Source organism: Peromyscus californicus, unplaced genomic scaffold, assembly GCF_007827085.1.
Source record: "Peromyscus californicus insignis strain IS unplaced genomic scaffold, ASM782708v3 Scaffold_1__1_contigs__length_55948999, whole genome shotgun sequence".
Classification (NCBI taxonomy): Eukaryota; Metazoa; Chordata; class Mammalia; order Rodentia; family Cricetidae; genus Peromyscus; species Peromyscus californicus.
The window spans coordinates 21,944,539-21,965,724 of NW_026294492.1; the positions used below are offsets into that span (position 1 = coordinate 21,944,539).

The following is a 21,186-nucleotide window of genomic DNA, read 5'->3' on the forward strand; positions in this document are numbered from 1 at the left end:
CACACACACACACACACTACTCACTATATTCAGTGTCATGTCCACTCTGGACTCTCCCAAATAGCTCTGCCTCTGACTATGCTCTCCCTTTTATCTACAATAAACCTTCTCCTCCACCATACCTAGGAGCAGTCATGTTCTTTCCTTTTTTTATTTCTTGTTTTCATTCACAGCTGAAGTTTATAGGTGGTTGTGAGTCATCATGTGGGTGCTAAGAACCCCACATGCTCTGCAAAAGCAGCCAGTGCTTGTAACCTCTGAACCATCTCTCCAGCCCCTGTATTTGTTTAAATTTACCCCAACTGTTAGCATTTATTTAAGTTAATGTAAATCTTTCCTTCTGGAATAAAGTTGGGTATAAATAAAGTGGACTTGAACAAAATACAGTGAAAATAAGCCATCTCTTTTCCTCTAAAAATCCCCAAAGCAAAATGCTAGTTTTCACAGATTACTCTGTGTAATCTACATTAGCCATCAACATACAGGCTAAGTTCTAAAATAAAGAAATAACTAAGGGGGTGTTTTAGAAAATTCTAGCATTCATCTGGACATGTAAAGTACTTGATTACATATTGTTTTTGCCAAAACAACACACACACACACACACACACACACACACACACACACACCTTAGTTTCTGCTCTCCAAGTTTGTGTCAAAGCATATGCACGTTTGAGAAAGAACATTGGAATTTGGTACACATTCTAGCACTAGATTCCTGGGTTTGAATCTCACGTTTGTTTGGAGTGAGGTAACTAACTCATTTAGTGTCCCAAATAGTCTTACCCACAAGTAGAGGTAATAATGGTACCTGCCACCTAGGGTTTGCTGTAAGGATTAAATGAGATGATGTTGCGTGACATCTAAATTAGTGCCAGGATACATGATCTCAGTAAGTGTTAGCTATTAGTGGTATGTGAGCGAGAAAAGCATACCCAGCCGTGCGCTCTCAGCCTCATGAAGTTTGATTTCTGGAAAAGCACCGGTTTGGGAATAGGTAAAATCTTTGACCTGACCTCCTCGGATCTTTGCCTATATCTTTTCCGTGGCTATTCTTCCTACGGTCCTTTGGTGGCAATTTAGGTGCTGGAAGGAAAGGTGAGCAACGAACCTTTCCAAGTCCCCGAGTTTCTATTTCTCCCTGTCTTGTATGAACCAGATACTTGGTGGGTGGTGCAGCCACAAAGATCAACGTGGTGTGTTTGGTGTCTTGAGACAGGAACTCCTGTAGTACAAGCTGCCAGTCCTGTTATGTAGTTGACGATGACCTTGAGCTCCAGAATCTGCCTATATCTCCCAAGTGCAGGGATTACAGGTGTCTCATGCCCAACAAACGTTGATGTTATCCTCTAGGAATCGAGTGCAGGAGAAAAATGTTTAAATTATCACAAGATTATTAATCTTCATAAGAAGATTAAGCAATATAATAGAGCAACGAATAGAAAAGCACTACAGAAAAGTGGGATCTAGAGTGTATGGAGATGTAAGATATGATAAAAAGGTTACAGAGGCAGAAACCGGGAGCGTGTAAAATCTTATTACTGATGACTGGGGCCCACTTTGATGCTTGTTTCACCCAGGGCCACTTGGAGAATCAGCCCCACTGGTAAAACGATAATAACCCCTCATTTGCAATGTCAATATTTTTCAGCAGAGAAGTCTCCTGCTTCCAACACGAGTAACTGCGGCACACGTTTGTTTCCAGCTCAGCGGAACCATGAGGAACTGTTTGCAAAAAGCAGTGAACGGAACCAAGAAAAGCAAAAAGCAAGGCGGGAGGGACGCAATCGCTAACTCTGCGGAAACTCCCGGCCCCTAGGTAGCAAGAGAAGAGAAGAGAAGAAAGGTCATTCGTGCCTACGCGGGCTCCGCGTTCGCTCGGCGCAGCCAGGTTGGCTCCGCCCTGCGCCTGCGCAGTCCGCCACAATTCGGCGCAGTGGCCACCCCCCGCCCCCGGAGCGGGAGGGAGCCGCACCTGCGCATTAGCTGCGGCGGAGGCGAGGGCGGGGCGGGAGAGGGAGGGGGCGGGGGTGAACGTGGCGCGCGTGCGCACGGCTCTGCGCGGCTCGGCGGCGGGCCAGGGCGGAGGGGGAGGGCGGGACGCTGAGGGCGGGGCTCTCCGCGGCGCTGGCGAGCTTTGCGGAGCTGGGCGGTGCCGAGGAGGAGGAGGAGGAGGAGGAGGAGGAGGAGGAGGGAGGAGGAGGCGGGTGGCGGCTGGGGTCTGACGCGGCCCGGTTCGTGGGGCGCCCCCACCCCCCCCCCTTCCCCTTTCTCCGCTCCAGCTTGTTTATTTATTTATTTTCTAGTGGGTTTCGCCGGGCGCGCGTGCGCGGGTGCGTGCGCGGGTGCGTGCGTGCGCGGGTGCGTGCGGGTGCGTGGTGCGTGTGTGCGCGCGCTCTCGCGGCTCGGCGGGGAGGGGGTGGGGGGAGGGCCCGCGCGCGCGCGCCCAGGGGGGGAGTTGGAGCCGGGGTCGAGACGCCGCGTGACTCGTAGGTGAGAACGCCGAGCCGCCGCCGCTGCCGCCGCCGCCGCCGCCGAGAAGCCCTTGTTCCCGCTGCGGGGAGGAGAGTCTGGTGCCGACAAGATGGCGGACGGGGAGCTGAACGTGGACAGCCTCATCACCCGCCTGCTGGAGGGTGAGTGCGGCGCCGGGCGGGCCGCGGGGGCCCTTCCCGCTCGAGCCGAGCCCGGGGAAGAGGGAGGGCGGGCGGCCGGGCTCGGTGGTCCCGGAAGCCCCCCACCCCCCCCCACCCCCCGGAGCGCGGCCTGGCAGGCGGGCGGGCCGGCGGGGAGGCCGGGCCTCGGCCCGAGGACCATCGGCGGGTACCGTCTCCGCTGGAGGCGGCGGGGCCTCGGCTGGACGGCTGGGCCGGCGGGCCTCCGCTCACCACCCCTTCCAAGAGAAGGGGCGACGGTGCCTGCCGCTGGGCATTGTGTGTCCGTGGAATTGTGTGTTTCTTCTCTGTTCTCTTTGTGCGTTGCCCTTGGCTGCCTCCGATCGTCGTTCCGGTTGTGAATTTTACCAAAAAAAAAAAAAAAACCCTTCCCAGGAAGGCTCTTGGATCGTTTGCATTTTTTTTTTTTTTAAAAAAAACTGGATGCTCCAGAACAGCTTAAGGGGAGGATAGGATGAATAGTTTGCCATTTTTCATCTGGCGTACAAAAATAGTAAAAATCTTGGATCGGGTTGGAGATGTCCGTTAGGAATACGAAACGCCCGAATACATGGGGGCTGAAGGGATTGATAATGGGGGGGGCTTAAAATTATAACACGTTTGAGCCGAGTTTAATTTCTGCGCAAACTTAGTAAATGCCTGTTGTAACAGCCTCTGGGGCTTAAAAGGTATTTACAAGTCTTCACAGCACTTGAAGTTCCGGGCTCTCATGTTTTTTATTGATTAGTTGTGTGTTGGTGGGAACATGAGGAGGAAAGAGAAGGCTTGATAGAGAGACCAGTAGTTAAATGTATTGATCTGTTGCGGGATACTATTCAAAGTTAAGGGCGGGTCTTGGTCAAAAAAAAAAAAATCCTTTTACTCTAAAATTCGCGTCGTCACTAATTGTTTGGGGAGTGTGTAAAAAAGAATTGCCTTTTTGAATGATTTAAGAGTCTTCTTTGTCAGACACCTAATGAATGCGTGTGTGCGGCTTTTGTTTACTACATACAGCGAAGCAGTTTGTGCTTATGTTTGGAAATTTACCAGAGAGGATTGTATGGGGAGGGGTGGTGACTTTTTCAACTGAGGTACAACGTTTCTATTCCTTGTTAAAAAAAAAAAAAAAAAACTCTGAATATTTGCTCCGGATATTAAAGCTTTCCAGCAGCCTTAAGGCTGAGAAAGAAGCAGAAGTTTTTTTTTTTTTAACCAGGAACTCTCTCTTATTTACCTTTTCCTTTAGTATCAAGTTATTCCTGGGAGGCCCCCTGGTGCTTGCTGCGTTCACTACTTGGGACTTCGTGGTCTTTAACTGATAGGAACATCTTGCTGGGTCTGTGAGACATGTGTTTAGAAAAAAAAAATTACACTTCCAGTGCTTTATAAGGGCTTTATAAGGAAAATATAGTTATTTAAAAATTTTTATATCTTGTTAGTCTTTGGAGAAGGGGAATTTAAGCCTACCTCTGTCTTCGTATTCTTTAAAGTTTAAATCTGATTGTATCTCAGTTTATTCATATTTAAACTTTTTCATAAATACCTAGTAGTCAATTCATGTATTTTAAACTGCTCTAGAACCCTTTAAATCAAATGTACCTTTATATGATTACAGATACTTTAACTAGTAGAGGGTTGTAGAGAAAAAGGGTGAAAGCAACCTAATATTTGGTTCTAGCTTCAGTCACCCCCCAGCCCCCTTTTTGGGGACGAATTCTTGTCAAGATACATTGTTCTTTTTTTCTAGTATAGCAACTGTTTATTGACTCGCCTGTGCCAGGCACCAGGAATCCAAAGATAAGACACATCTCCACTCGAGGAGCTCAGTATAAACAAGGCACTCCAGTATTTTGTAGCCTTCTTGCTCTTCCGATGTTGAACATACAGTTTACTAGGGGTTTTTTTTGCAGTCTTGTTCCTTTATTCAATTGAAGATTATTTACCTTGACATCTCCCTGTTACTCTGAAATATTACCAGTCCCTCTCTTCCTTCCCAAATCTGGACCTGTTCAAATAATTGTCAAAGACTTGGATTTTCTAGTGAGTAATTTTAGTCTTAATTTTTTTCTTTACTTTGGTTTTTAGAGATGTTATGTGCTAATTTACCTCATTCAAGTGTTGCTATTTTGCAAAGTTGCCTAGCAGAATACCTGGTTATATCTTGTGTGTGTGTGTGTGTGTGTGTGTGTGTCCTGAATGAAGGTAAACATTTGAATTGGACCAGTAAAGATACATAATTATAGTTAGAATACATTTCAAAAGACTTCTATCATAGCAAGATTAGTGGTCATTGTATTGAAAAACCGTGAAGAGAACATATGTTCTCTGCTCTAAGCACAAATATGATAGCCTTGTGAGATAAAATTTGTGAATTCATTATGTTCAACCATTCCAGTGTATGTACACTTAAAAACATCGTGTTGTACCTAAGAATATGCAGTGTTATCTGTCAATTAAAGTTTGCTTTTGGCTGGGCAAAAGATGTGGCTGGTGTATGTCTTTAATCGCAGCACTCAGTTGATAAAAGCAGGCAGGTCTTTCTGAGTTTGAGGCCAGCCTGGTTTTACATAGCAAATTCTAGGCCAGCAAAACAAAACAAAACAAAAAACCTTGCTTTTGTAAAACTGTTTCTGTATTAAAGGGAAAAAATGACCAGGATCTGGTTCCATTTTAAAGTGCTTACTCTATGTCACAGTATATTCCTTTAAAAAAACAACTTCTACTGTTTTGTTGCCTGTACTGGCCTTGTAGAGTAACTCACAGTATTCTTGTGATTTATCATGATTGATTATTTGAATTAAGACTAGTTTGTATAAGGTAAGCTAGAAAGCCCAGTAAAAGGTTTTTGCTAAGAGTAGTTGTTCTGTAGGTATTTGAGGTGGAAGTGGGAATCCCCTAGGGGCTTCAGGTCACATTATAAATGCTATTTATTTTGGAAGAAGTCAAAAGGGATAAGTGGAACTATGATGCTTTTGGGAGGAGACTCAAATGGTGCTCTTGGAGGCCTGAAGATCTCCTAGAGCTGGAATTCAGGTGGTTGTGAGCCACCTTGTGGGTGCTGGGAATCGAACCCGAGTTTTCTCTAAGAGCAGCCAGTGCTCTTAACAGCTGAGCCATCTCTCCATCCCAAACCTTCCCTTTTAAAATGACAGCTTTATGAGATGCAATTCACGCTTGCCTGTTGCTGGTGTGTTAGTGGTTTTTAGTGTGTTCACGGTGTTTTGCAGCCATCGCCACCGTCAGTTTTAGAGCATTTCCACACACATCTCCCACAAAAGCCCCATTGCCTTTTTCCTTCATCTGTCCCCCTCTAGTCTAGGCAACCATTAATCTGCCTTCTGTCCCCATGGATTCGCTGTTCGTGCTCACTTCATGTAAATGAAAGTGTATGTGATGTGGTGGTTTGTAACTAGTTTCTTTTCTTTTGAAACATTTTGAGACAAGTTGTCACTATGTAGCCTTAGCTGGCCTCAAACAAGCAGAGATGCTGCTGGGATTAAAGGCTCCTGGGCCTCTTTTAATGTTTTTAAGTTTCATCCATTTTGTAAAATGTATTAGTACCTCATTCCTTTTATGGCCGAATAATATTCCATTTTGTCTATGTACCAGTTTTCAGAAATACTCACTGGTAGCTGGCTATTTCGGTTGTTTGCCCTTTTGACCATTGTGGACAATACTGCTCTCAACCTCTATGTTCAGGTTTTTGCATGGACCTTAGGCTTTCGTTTTCCTAGAGTGTGTTGCTAGGAATGGAATGCCTCGGCACATGGTAACTCTGTGTTTAGTGTTTGGAAAAAGTTGTAGACTGGGTAAAGAAAGCCCCTTTACTGGTTAAATTGCTTAAAATTCAGGCCCAGCAGTTAAAAAGACAAGGTTGAAATGCTAGTTGCTCAGGCCACCTCTGCATCCACAGGGAGCATCATCATACTGTATGTATCATACTGCGTGTGGGTGTGAGGCAGGACCCATTAAAAATAAGAACAGGCTAGAAAGTAGAGGAGCTCATTGGAGGTACACTTTCTGGACAAGAGGTGAGTCTAGCATTCATAGAGAGTGACATTCTTTTTGTAAACTAAGTCATAGATCACTCCCACCCCCTTGTTAAATAGTTCCAGCAAATAAAGGAAGCTAATTTGAGAAAAACAATCCATGCTTATTTTTAAATTTGCTACTTAAATCTAGCCGTGGAAGTTTTCTATGAAGTTTCCAAATTCAAGATAAGAATTCATTGAGATTTAGAAATGTATTTGAATTTCTATTCATGAAGAAAACTGTAAATTACATCTAGCAAGATTTTTCTTTTGTTACTCGGCACCCCCTCCACTAGTGAGATCCTTCTCCAGCCCTTTTTAATTTCTGTTTTAACAGATTCTTGCTAAGAAAGTAGCCATTCTGGCCTTGAGCTTACCTGTATCCCAAGTAAGCCTTGAACTTTGAATCTTCTGACTTAGCTTCCCAGGTAGCTAGGATTACAAGTGTATACCCACCATACTCTACGTTTATCATTTAACAGACTGTTCATTCTCAGTGGCCACAATGGCATACTCATACCAGTAAATAGGATCATCAAGGTATTTTTATATGACTAAACTCCCATTGAGTATTTCTAAAACTAAAGTCTCAGAATTAATTTCAGTGTCAGTAGGCAAGAAATGGTTTAGTGGAGTATGTTTGGACTCTTGAGTCTCCTGGGATTTAGTTTTGATCGGGTACAAATTATAACCTCTGACAACCACTTCTGTTGTAACTATAAATAACCATTTCAGGGCTTATTTTCTCTAGGAAAAAAAGCATCCATGAAGGTAGAAAAGGGAAGTCCTAGGCGTGACTTGGGGATAGACACTGGTCAGTTGGAAAATGGTTCGGCTGAATTCTGTAGTTGATTAAATGTTAATAGATCAAAGAATGCTATTTGTTAACCTTGGAGGTCTCATCATAAGCGACTTTAAGACTGGATGAACTAGTAGAATAGATACAAAGTTTCCAGTGTTTAAATTTTTACACTGAACTGTTGAATTTCATCATTGGCTGTGAAGTACTATTTCTTTGAAATGGCAGGTTTTTGTTTGCTTTTGAGAGTGTCTGTTAATATGTAAGTCTGGTAGCAATAGTTTGTCAGGCATGTGCTTTCCTTTGAGACAGTTACTGTGTTGTGGTATGCAGCAGACATGTTTGGATACTTTGCATTTCTCATAGGTGATTAAAGATGTAATTGCAGGAGCTGGGTGTAATTGGTCATTCTTGCTGCTTTTATCACAGTATTTTACGGAATCGCATGGCAGTGAACACATAGGGTTCTCAGTAGTTAGGTGCCTCTGATCTAGTGTGTGTCAGAGTGCCAGCTGTTGTGAGCATATTGCTTCTGTCCCTCAGTACAGATGTCAGTGTAATGCAGGGGTCTGTACTTTGCACTGGGCACTTCTTTATTCCTGAGCTGTTTCGTCCCAGCCTGCTTATCAACATTCTCCACTCTGAACTATACCAGCTCTTTGACGTCCAGTCTCTCACAGATCCCCTTGAGGATTCGTGAAGAACACTGTCAAGTTTTACTTCCTGTTGCTATAGACAGACTTTTGTGCTCGATGTGAAGTACCTATACAGAATTAGGAAGTCTAGCTGAGTGGACATTAGTCAGCGTTGGGGTGCTGAGGGGAGGGACGCATCAGTGGAAGTGAAGAAAACTATCAGTAGTCAGTGAGGATGACTAGGAGGTTGTGAGGCCCACATGGAAAGGGAGGGGTAGAATTGCTGCTTCTTGGTTTCCTGCTGTCCTTTCTGTTTTAGAGAAGACTGTAGGTGATGGTTAGTGAAAGAATACTTGAGTGTGCATACAAGATCGCAAAGACACATCACAAAGCCTTTTTAGTTTAAAAGACAAACCTGAAGCCGGGTGGTGGTGACACACGCCTTTAGTCCCAGCATTTGAGAGGCAGAGGCGGACGGATCTCTGTGAGTTCAAGGCCAGCCTGGTCTACAGAGTGAGATCCAGGACAGGCTCCAAAAGCTACGAAGAGAAACCCTGTCTCAAAAAAACAAAACAAAACCAAAAAAAAAAAAAAAAAAGGACAAACCTGACCTGTATTGGAAAATTTTCTAACAAATAAAATTATAATACAATGGTGAGTACAGTTTGATGTTTTGTTTTTGGAATTACTGGAATGGAATTCTTTTGGAGAGAATTCAGCATTTTACTTAAGATTCAAAGTAAGCGTTTTCAATGTTGATCATCAGATTTGATTGTAAGTTCTCTCATCTGTTGATGCTGATCTGTAATGAGATTTTATGTATTTACTCTTGAAAGATGCACTTGCACACAGGTAGAAGCTGCCAAATGCTAACAATGGTCTATAAGCATGTGATTTTTCTTGTTTTGTTTTTTTCAAGACAGGGTTTCTCTGTGTAGCTTTTGAGCCTGACCTGCAACTTACTCTGTAGACCAAGCTGACCTCAAACTTACAGAGATCTACCTGCCTCAGCCTTCTCAGTGCCAGGATAATCAAAGGTGTGCATCACCACTGCTCCGCTAAGCATATGATTTTAATTGAGCATGTTCATTACTTAGAACACATTTATTTGTGTATATATATATATATATATATATATATATATATATATATATAGAGAGAGAGAGAGAGAGAGAGAGAGAGAGACAGACAGACAGACAGACAGACAGACAGACAGACAGACACAGAATGAATTTCTCTGTGTAACAGCCCTGGTTGTCCCATGACTTCTCACAGAGATCCGCCTGCCTCTGTCTCCCGGTGCTGGGATTCAAAGCGTACACTAGCACACCTAGCCTTGAGTGGTTTTTCTTACCCATGGATAGTTGGCACTTGTTACTAATGTGCTAAGCTGTTGGGGAGCTAGTGTTCAAACTGAAGTGTCTACAGAGTTAGCCTGTAGGATAGCCAGTGTGGAGGTACAGGTAAGAAGGTTTTCAGTTCAGTGTGACCTACAGCAGAATCTGCTAAAAGTTACAACTGATGGTGGTAAAATACACATAAAACAGGCAGGGGGAAACCTTAGCTAGCTGGACAATTTTATAAAGCTTGTGAAATTGTAAAATGTCCGTCCGTCCCCCCCCCCCCCCCCCCCCCCCCCCCCCCCCCCCGAGACAGGGTTTTCTCTGTGTAGTTTTGGTGCCTGTCTTGGATCTTGCTCTGTAGACCAGGCTGGCCTCTAACTCGCAGAGATCCACCTGGCTCTGCCTCCCGAGTGCTGGGATTAAAGACGTGCGTGACCACCACCGGCCAAATGTCTTTTTTTTTTTTTTTAATTTACTAATTATGTATACAGTGTTCTGCCTGCAAGCTAGAAGAGGGCACCAGATCTTATTATAGATGGTTATGAGCCACCATGTTGGTACTGGGACTTGAACTCAGTACCTCTGGAAGAGCAGCCAGTGCTTTTAAACTCTGAGCCATCTCTCCAGTCTCTGGTATTTTTAAAGTCTATGATACAGATATTCTGCAGAAAAAGTACCTTAATCTATCATGTTATCAACCAGGAGTATCAATAACCAACGTCATTTGCTTTCAGGAACTCAACCATTATCAGTTTTGTGATTATGTTGGTAATAGATTGTAACTTCAATTTTGTTTAATGATAAAAGTTTTCTGAATTAAAATTACTTAAATTTTTAAAATTATGTCTATACATGTGTCTGTGTGTAGCTAATGAGCACATGAGTGCAGGTACCATGGGGACCAGAGGTATGGAACCCTTAGCACTGCAGCTACAAGAAGCTGGGTATAGAACCCAACAGATCTTCTGGAAGAGCAGCGCATGGTCATAACTGCTGAGCTCTTCAACCCATGAAAGTTATTCCTAATTGTTATTACTGATGCAGAATAGTTTTAGACAGCCTCTTAATATGCAATCCATGCTCCCTTGAAATTCAAGATCCCCCTGCCTCAGACCACGGAGTGCTGGAGTTACAGGTGTACATGTGACCTCACTACCCAGCACTTAATGCTACTTAATAAGTTCAACTTCAAATTGTAAGAGCTCCCCACTACACACAGTTTGGAAACAGTGTAAGTCATTTTGACAATAGTGTTTTCATTTCCCATGCTATTAAAAGTTAAAATAAGTGAGATCTTTACCCTCATAAACCTACAACAAATTATTTCCCAATTCCCTATAGCTTCCTTTTAGACCTTAAGTGCAAAAGCAATTTCCACATCAAAACCCATTTACTGTGCAGCTAAGCAGCTTCCACCTAGCTCTGTATTTGGAAATAATCAATATGTAACACAATGACATGTTAAAAGACAAAAGAATTGTAAATCTGGGTGGTGGTGCACGCCTTTAATCTAACACTCTCAAGACAGAGGCAGGTGGATCTCTTTGAGTTCAAGGCCAGCCTGGTCTACAAAGTGAGTTCTAGGACAGCCAAGGGCTGTTACACAGAGAAACCCTGTCTCCAAAAACCAGAAAACAACCACTCAAAATCATCTCTCTCTCATTTTTTTTAAAATTGTTGCTATCATCCCCAGTGTCCTTAATCCAGCTAATAGTCTTTAAAATTATTGTCTCAAGATATTTTTAAAGATTATTCCAATCAAACACAATTGACCTGCCATTGGTAAAGTGGCTTACCTCACTTAGCCGACAGTTGAGACACTTGAAAATTTCTTCACTTGTGAACTCTGAGCTTGAGGCCAGCCTGGGCTACATAATGTGACCCTGACTTAAAAAAAAAAAAAATACTGACCAACCAAATACCGCCCCCCCAAAAAAGTCAAGAATGCTCCCAGAGCTTAGAAGTCATGCCTTTCAAGTAACAGCGACAAGGATAATTGATATGTCACCTAAACTACTAAAGCCCAAACAGAACGGCTTTTTTAAGACAGCAGAAGAAAAGAATGCTTACCTAGAATTCCAAATCTACTGAGAGTATCCTTCACCAGTAAAGGCAAAAATAAAGATAAGTTGGAGCAGAGAAAATTGAGACGGCTCAGCAGTTAAGAGCAAGGCTGCTCTTGTTCAGTTCCCAGCACCCACATGGCAGCTTGCAACCACCTGAGACTCCTGACCCAGGGAATCCAGCCTCTTCTTCTTCTGCAGGAGGAGTTCACCAATGTGAAATATGCGGGAAAACACTTATACAACTTAAAACTAGAGGGGAAAAAAAAGGGAAGCCTGGCACGGTGGCACAGGCCTATTTTTAAAAGTATTGCTGAACTGAGGAGCTCCAGCTCAGTGGAAGAGCACTTGCTTGGTGTGTGAGGCTGAGTTCAGTCCTTAGCAACGTTTATTGCTGATATGTAGGCACTAGAAATCACTTCAGGGTCTTCATGTAGAAAGCAAATGGTGGCAGGTAAAAGTAAACAACTGCAGAAAGACATGAGCAAGAACCAAGGAGCAGTACAAATGAATTTCAGATGTTGCAAATACTGAAGTGTGGTTTGTGGGATTGAAAGATGTGGAAATGAGATAACTGTAGAACTGAGAAAAATTATTTATTTAGAGTGACCGCTGAGTGAAAGATAAAATATATGTAACTAGAAAACTAAGCCAAGCATGATGGCAGACACCTATAATCCTATCTTCAGGTGAAAGGTGAAGTCGGGAGAAAGGTCAATTCAAGATCTTCTTAGCTACATAGTAGGTATAAGGCCAACCTGGGTTATAGGAGACCTTGTCTCAAAAATAAACAGTAAATCAAAGAAAACAGGTTAGAATGTGTTGGTTCCCCCCCCCCCCAAAGAAATGCAAAAGAAGAAAAACAGGGAAATAAAGAACAGATGGGTCAAACTGAAAACAAACAGAGTGATAAAAATCTCACCTGATTTTGTCAGGAACCATAGTAAATGTAAAAGAAACAAACATTGAAATTAAGACAATTGTAGCACTGGGAAGCAGAAGAATCACCAAAGGACATAGTAAGTTTCAGGGTAGCCAGACATACCTAGTGAGGCCCTATCTCAACAAGTAAGGGAGGGGCAGGTGGAGAAAACTTGGAAATTTACCTATTATACATAAATTATAGGGCATATTTTAAATTTAGGAACACAGGTGAGAGGCTGGAGAGATGGCTCGGCATTTAAAAGCACTGACTGCTCATCCAGAGGACCTGGGTTCAGTTCCCAGCACCCATGAAGTGGAGGATAATAACAATCTGTAACTCCAGTCCCAGGGGATCCAACACCTTCTTGACCTCTGTAGGAACCAGACATGCATGCTGGCAAAACACCCATACACAAGCATAAAACTTTAATAAAAAAAAAGACGGATAAGTATAAAAATGGGAAAGCGCTATGTCATGTCCACATTAACCAAATGAAACCTGGCTTGGCTATGCTAGGTAAAGCTGTAAGCTTCAGTGTCACTAGAAATAATGAAGGATATTAGTGCTTTCATGATAAATTCAACAGAAGTGAATATTTATGTCTCAAAAAATATGTCCAAAACAAAAATGGAAAGTCACTAGACCTAAAAAGACATATGGAGAAAACCTTATCCCCATAGTGTATTACTATACCTTTAGTAACTGGTAGAACAAACAGAACACCTAAAGAGCTGGAAGTTAAGGACCAAAGACATCACACAGATTGGCTTGTGGAGATAACACAGTAAGCTTTTGTGAAGATCTGAGTTGGATACACAGAAAGTATGTGTAAAAAGCTAGATAGATGTGGTGATGTGGGCCTATAACCTCAGCATTGGGGATCCAGAGATGGGTTTGTGGAATCACTGGTCAGTTCATTTAGCCTACTTGGCAAGTTCCAGGCCAGAGGAAAGTGGACAACACGTGGAGAATGCCACCCCAAGTTTTCCTCTGGCCTCCACACACAAAAGAGAGCTGATTCAGACAGTGGAATTAAGTATTTTATCAAAGTAGAAGGAAACAGTAGCAGAAAGTAAGTATAGACCTTCCTGATGAAAAGATTAAGTTTATGCATCTAGAAAGACTAATGAAGTTCTAAAAAGAGTATCAGTAAAGATGAAGGAAATAACAGTATTAAGGATACTAGTAAAGGGCCAAGATAAACACATGTGATTTTTAATTGTGCTAGAGGAAAACAAATGCTTTACAAGATGTGATTGAAACAGCTGATTATTGTCTTTTAAATATTAAATCCTAAATCTGGTGACTTGTACTGTGACTCTGAAAGGGGTAGTGTTACCTACTATTATGTTAAGGGTTGAAGGGACTTGATGCCTGCCATCTGTGAAAATAGTTCAGAGAAAAGTGTGACTGTTGTTAAGGACAATAAGATAGAAGTAACTTGATGGTAATAAATGTCACAGTGTAGATGAAAAAATTAACTGACAGAAAATGTTAGTATTCAAGAAAATGAGTTTGTATTGAAACACCTCAGAAAATTCTAGGTTCAGATTGTTTTAGTAGTGATCTAAAATACAAAGATTTTAACATCTGTTTATAACCTTACAGATACATATAAAAATATAGGGGCTGGTGAGATGGTTCAGCAATTATGAGCACCCGCTCCCCTTGCATATGACTAAGATTCTATTCCCAGCAGCCAGCACGGTGGCTCACAACTGCCTGTAACTTCAGTTCCAAGGGACCTAACTTTCCTCTAGTCTCAGCTGGGCTCTTACACATATGTGGTGCACTCATGCAGGCTCATACACACATACATAAATAAAAATAAATCTTTTAAAAATAAAAGAGGTAATACTTCACAACTTGTCTTGTGAAGCTTGCACAACACTTTACCAAAACCTGACAATAACAAGAAATGAACCAGTATATGAATACAGTCCCCAAAATATTGAAAAATGTGTCATTGTGAAATCCATTAATGTGTGTTAATAATTATGATCTTAAAAACTCAGCAAAATACTCGCAGGTTGAATCTTGCCATGTATAATAAAGGTAGCATGTCATGAACTGATGGGCTTGCTTTAGGAGTCCAAGTTTACTCTAATACTCAGAGCTTCAGTTAAAATAAGTCACATTAACAATATAAAAGGGAAAGTTAGTGGTTTTCTTGATAAAAAGTATTTGGTTAAAAAAAAATTCCCGGCTACACAAAGAAACCCTGTGGGGGGGGATTCCCCTCACCCCCCTGGCAGAAATTCTTAATAAAGTAGAAACAGGCCTTTTCTTCGAGATTAGGCACGTAGAGTTATCAGACTTGATGGTGAGATGCTAGGTGCCATTTCCTCTAAACGGGTTCAAAAACGTGATGGGAGAGACAGCATCAGTTCTGCTCCTGAAAGCTCTAGCCAATGCAGCAAGGAAGGAGGAGAAAATTAACAAGGAGTATGTCTTGGTCATTTTTCTATTACTGTGAAGAGACATGACCAAGGCAACTTTTTTCCTCAAGACAGGGTTTCTCTGTGTAACAGTCCTTGCTGTCCTGGGACTCACTTTGTAGACCAGGCTGACCTCCAATTTACAGAGATCTGCCTACCTCTGCCTCCCAAGTGCTGGGATTGAAGGCATCACCACAGGGTCCCAAGGCAACTCTTGTAAAAGAAAGCATTTAATTGGGGGATTGTTTACAGTTTCAGAAGGGTAGTCCATTATCATCATAGTGGGAAGCAGACAGGCATGGCACTAGAGCAGTAGCTGAGAGCTTTGCATCCTGATCCACAGGAAGCAGACAGAGAGAGACTGGGCCTGGTTTGAGCTTTTGGAACCTCAAAGTCCACCCCTAGTGACACACCTAATCCTTCCCAAACAGTTTATCAACTGGAGACTAAGTATGCAAATATATGAGTCAGTGGGGGCCGTTCTCACTCAAACCATCACATTCCACTCTATGCTTGTATCATCATGCAAACGCATGTAGTTCAACTTCATGAGTCCCCATAGTCTTTCAGTCTCAATCAACAGTCTTCTGAGACTCAAGACCATCTCTTTAATTGTAACCCACTATAAAATCAAAAGGCAAATTGCACATTTCCATCATACAATGGTACAGAATATACATTATCATTCCAAATGGAGGGAAAGGGAGCATAGTGATGAAATACTGGACCAAAGCAAGACCAAAACCCAGCAGAGCAAACTCCAAACTCTGCGTCTCTTCAGATCTCCAACTCCTTTCAGCTTTGTTGACTTCAGTACACTTCTCTCTCTTGGGCTAGTTCCACTCCCTATTAGCAGCCCTCCTTGGCAGGTAGCCCACAACTCTGACCTCTCCAACATCTTGGGGTCTCCTACACAATCCAGGCTTCACCTTCACAGCTTCATGCAGTGGCCTCTCTGGGCCTGCATGCGGGGACTGCCCTGCTAAATGCCTGGCTTCAGCATCTTTCTTTAACCACAGAGGAAGGTTCCGTAACCCCTTTCCAATATGCTTCTTGGCTGAAATCAGAACCATGTGGCTGAAGCTGCCAGGTTCTGCTGCCTGCCTGGGCTGATACCTGGCTCCCTCTATGACTTGTATTTGCATAAGTTCTGATGTAGTGGTTTCTAGGCTGAGAAAATCTCAGGTTTGTTCCTTTCACTGGGTGGGGCCTTGCCTGAAGTTACCGCTCCCTTTATTCCATTTAAGCATTGGGCTTTTCTTTAACATTTTCATCTTGAGCACAAGACTCGATTCCAATATTACATTTCCTGGCTCTCCTTTCCCCCTCAAAGTGTACATTTTTTATTTCTTTGTCCAGTTTTCATTGTAGATCTGCATAAGGGTGATCACTAATAAATGTAACACAGTTCATAATAGACTGTCTTGAAGTCTCTTCTGCCTGTGACATTAGCCTTAGGCAGGTTTTTAGGACAAGGGCAAAAAGCAGCCACATTCTTTGCTGAATTATCACAAGAATGGCCCCTAGGTCAGCTGATAATACTTTTCCCCTCTGAGAACTCTTGAGCTGGACCTGCATAGTTCACATTGGCCTTCAGCACTACCGTCTTCCAAGCTCCTACGAGGATGGACTGTTAAGCCTCACCTACAGCATTCAACTGCTTTCCTAATCCAAGTCACTAACAAGCATCACAGTCAGCAATACCCACTCCTGGTACCAACTTGTGTCTTAGTTATTCTTCTATTGCTGTAAAGAGACACCATGACCAAGGCAACTCCTATAAAGAAAGCATTTCATTGGTGGCTTGTTTACAGTTTCAGAGGGTTAGTCCATTATCATCGTAGTGGGAAGCAGACAGGCATGGCACTGGAGCAGTAGCTGAGAGCTTTGCATCTTTACATCTTGATCCACAGGCAGCAGCAGACAGAGAGAAGAGAAACTGATGAGCAACTGAGCTTGGGCTTTTGGAACTCAGAGCATACCCCCAGCAACACACCTACTCCAACAAGGACATATCGCCTAGTCCTTTCCAGACAGTTCATTAGCTGGGGACTAAGCATGGAAATAGGAGCCTGTGGGGACCATTTTCATTCAAACCACCATGGATTGGAAAAGAAATAAAACTGTTTTTATAACTGATAGGATTGACTTTAAAAATCCAAAAGAAACTGTAAATGTTTGTAATAGTACACAAAGTCAGTAACAAATTGATTGCTATGTATATTCCTATGGGGTGTGTGTGTGTGTGTGTGTGTGTGTGTGTGTGTGTGTGTGTGTGTAATCACATAGTGGGAAAATGAAACTGACATTTACACTAGTCCTTCTAAAATCAGTGTGATGAAAAAATACACAAGACTGCCACAGTAAAAACTGTGAAGGAAAAATAGACATTGCTGAGGGAACTGACCAGAACTAGCAAGATGTCCCAGCAAATAAAAGTACAGACACACACACACACACACACACACACACACACACACCAGAAATGAAACAAAAGGATAAGTGACAGATAAAAGGAGAGGAAAGGTCATGTGTTGGGAAACTCAAAATTAAGTCATCAGTTCTACAGACCCCCTCAGTTCATTTTCCATAAACCTGTAAGCCCTACAAACTTGGAGTCCCATAGATACAAGCCAACTTTAAAACTGGAAAATACAGCAGTGCCCTGATTGCCTTCAGAGTTTTAAAGATCAGAGTTGAATGTTTGTATCCCATACACTGAGACTACAAACACTGTGATAGTGTGGTGGTGATGTAAAAAGGAGACACAGTAATAACAGTATGGTTTCCTACCAAGCTGGAGGGAAAGGTTCATCTCTAACAAGTGCTGCTAAATCAGTTGTCTTTGTACCTGGACAAAGTGAACTCTGCGCTGGAGAGATGGCTCAGCAGTTAAGTGCTCTTGCTCTTCCAAAGGCCCTAAGTTTAATTCCCAGCGCCTGTATGACAGCTCAGAACTGTGACTTCATTTCTGGGGGGGGTCTGGCAGCCCGTGTCTTCCATCAGCACTGCACACGTGGAGTACACAGATGCACATGCAGGCAGACACCTGAATTAACCTTGACTTTCACCTCAAGCAATATACCAGCTGAATTCAAGATGAACTGTACAATTCAGTGAGCTGTAACCAAACATCAAAAAACAAAACAACAACAGATGTCCTTAGAAAGGGTCTGATTTCTTGGTAAGATGCACAAAGTACAAAGGTTAACTTAATTGAAATTGTTTTAAGATCTATAGTCATTAAAGAACTTTTCATTGAAACCGAGTTAAGAGATGGGAAAAGGTCCATTATCAAGTTTTAAAGAATAAACAAGCAGACTTAATTTGCCTCAAAACAAATGTCCAAATGACCCATTAATTATAGGAAAAGGTACTCAACAACCTTAGTTATCAGGGAAATGCACATTAAGATTTCAGTGAATGCTACTATAGATCCAGCAAAGTCATTAAAATTTAAAATACAGATAATGGCCAGTGTTGGCAAAGATACAGAACAGTAGTAATGGTTTTATTATAAATTGATACAATCACTATGAAAACTGCTGGCATCTCTCTTAAATAATACTCAGCCTTCTGTGACTTTGTTTTACTCGGTGTTACAGACATGCTCAAGAGAAATGTACTTGAAAGTGTTCATGACATTGGTGGTGGTAGAGTCATTCAGTGGAACACTTCAGATGACTGGACACATTTGCATGTGTTGTGGAATAGTATTTTAAGATGTGTCACTTTACTTTTGTTTATGTTGCATTTGTTTAACTCTGTGAAGCTGTGTTACTGTGCCTGTCTAAAACACCTGATGGTCTAATAAAGAGCTGAACAGCCAATAGCAAGGCAGGAGAGAGAGAGAGAGAGAGAGAGAGAGAGAGAGAGAGAGAGAGAGAGAGAGAGAGAGAGAGAGAGAGAGAGAGAGAGAGAGAGAGAGAGAAAGGAGGAGGAGGAGAAGAAAAGAAGAAGAAGAAGAAGAAGAAGAAGAAGAAGAAGAAGAAGAAGAAGAAGAAGAGCTGGCTAGAAACTAAACCAAACTAAGGCCAGGCATCCATAATTAAGAATAAGCCTCCTTGTTTGTGATTTATTTGGGAGCTGGGTGGCAGGCCCCTAAAAAAGAGCAAAAATAAGCAACAACATACATGGGTAGTAGATCTCACAGAAAAGATTATGAACAAAAGAGGTTTTGTTTTTTTTTTTGGTTTTTCAAGACAGTGTTTCTCTGTGTAGCTTTGTGCCTTTCCTGGAACTCACTTGGTAGTCCAGGCTGGCCTCGAACTCACAGAGATCCACCTGCCTCTGCCTCCCAAGTGCTGGGATTAAAGGCATGCGCCACCACCGCCCGGCTATTTATTTTTATTTTTTATGTGCATTGGTGCTTTGCCTGCCCATATATCTGTGTGAGGGTGTTGGGTCCCCTGGAACTGGAGTTACAGACAGTTGTGAACTGGCATGTGGGTGCTGGGAATTGAACCCAGGTCCTCTGGAAGAGCAGTCAGTCCTCTTAACCGCTGAGCCATCTCTTCAGCCCCTTATTTCTGTTTTCTAAAATTCAAAAACAGGTCACATTACTCTGTAGTGAAGGAATAGTGATCTTGGGTATTGTTGGGCACAAAGGAATGTTGGTGGTTGCAGGAAGCATCATATCTTGAGCTGAGAAGTGGCTTACTGTGTGATAGCTAAAGATTCTTTGAGTTATACATGCTAGCTTAGTTTTCTGTATATACTGCCTTAGACTATTTTTGTTTAGTGGTAACTAGAGTTTTGCTCTGTTGGGGTCTTGTCTTAGTTTGACTGAAGGTTTTTACCGGGAAGTTTATATACAGAGTGGAAAGAGCACTGAGCACTGGCTCTTCCGTGACTGCCTCTGCACTGTGCCTGTTGAGGCTGTGCTCCTGCGGCTGTGTGGAGCCTGACTGCTGTGGTCTGAAGCTGTTGAGTCTCTTATGTACAGTGAAGATGACTTGGAATTCCTGGGCTCCCAGAAGGACGAAATGGAAGATGGTGCTGGTGTTCAGAGCCTGATGGAGCATGCAGACTTACTGTAGTGCCTTCATAATGTGCTGTGGCCTTATACCTGAACCCTTCATTCAAACACCAGAGTCCTGGCAATGTTGTGGGCTGCTCTAGTTGCTCCATGTAAAGGAACGGCTGACTTCTTGATTATAATGCCACCACCATCCCCCAAGATGATTGAGAAATGTGACGTGCTCTTAGAACTGGGAGTTTTTCAGGGCTTGGTTTTGAAATGAAAGAACTGAGTTGCTCTGGGGACTACCCGAGTTTGGCCAGTTAATTTTTGAGCTCTCTTGATAAAGGCTTTTGGAACCTTTAGTTTCTATAATAGTATTTCATCAGCTCCTAAGATACATTTTGTCTGAAATGCACCTTTATGTGCTACTAGGTGGGAGAAAAACCTGGTAACCTTAAGAAGAAGTAATTGAGCAATAATCATTTGCAACATGGTTTTGTTTGATAAAATTTTTAGTTTTATAGATTAACATGACTAGTTAAAGCATTTTAAACTTTGTAAATGTTAGTCAAAGTCACATAATTACTTGGCAAAGTCAAACCTACAGCTGGGGAAATGGCATGCCCAAACATAAATGCAGACCCGAATTCAGCCCCCCAGCACCAATGTTAAAAGCCAAGTGTGGCCACCTGTGCCTTAACTACCCCCCCCCACACACACACACACGTGGTGGTGCTAACTGGATAACACTTTAACTCGTGGTCAGTGGGAAGTCCTGGGAATGAGACATGAGCCTTAGAGCTGAATGCCTAGTGTCCTTTTCTGGCCTCTGCATGACTCACAGATGAGCACACACACAAAATTAAACACATAATTTACTGATAGCAGAGAAAGAGGATATCCACTTTAAACTGACATACTGAGATGACCCACACTCATCTTCTGACTTACTGTAATTGTTAAGTTTCAACTGGTTTTGGAACTGAGTATTTTATTGTTCATAAATTGTACACCTCATTGATGTTACTGGGGGGAGGGGTGTCTCACTGTTGTTTAGGCTGACTTTGAATTTTAGGATCCTTTCACCTTAGATACATGCCATTGTGCCGATTTTGAATGTTTTTGTGACAACCAGAAATGTTTTCATTGACTTTGTTGCTGTTATCTTTAACAACTAATACACAGTAGACTTTCAAGTATTTGCTGAATTGATGACTTCTGAAAAATCATTTTTAGCTCTGCATTTACTCATCCAGAGGCCTTTAATCTTTCAAGGTGAATGCTTTTCCCTCTTAAACCAAAAGTCTCCCAATTTACAACTAATTCCAAACCGAG

The 21,186-nt window shown here is 42.4% G+C and overlaps 1 protein-coding gene across 1 annotated transcript in view; it reads left to right on the plus strand.

Moving 5' to 3' along the window:
- The first annotated feature begins 2,474 nt into the window (after window positions 1-2,474).
- Ppp1cb (protein phosphatase 1 catalytic subunit beta) overlaps window positions 2,475-21,186 on the plus strand; it is a 35,042-nt gene continuing 16,330 nt past the window's right edge. The window contains exon 1 of the mRNA XM_052746200.1: window positions 2,475-2,636. Coding sequence (XP_052602160.1) covers window positions 2,585-2,636 — 52 coding nt within the window. The 5' untranslated portion in view covers window positions 2,475-2,584. The remainder of the gene's footprint in view (window positions 2,637-21,186) is intronic.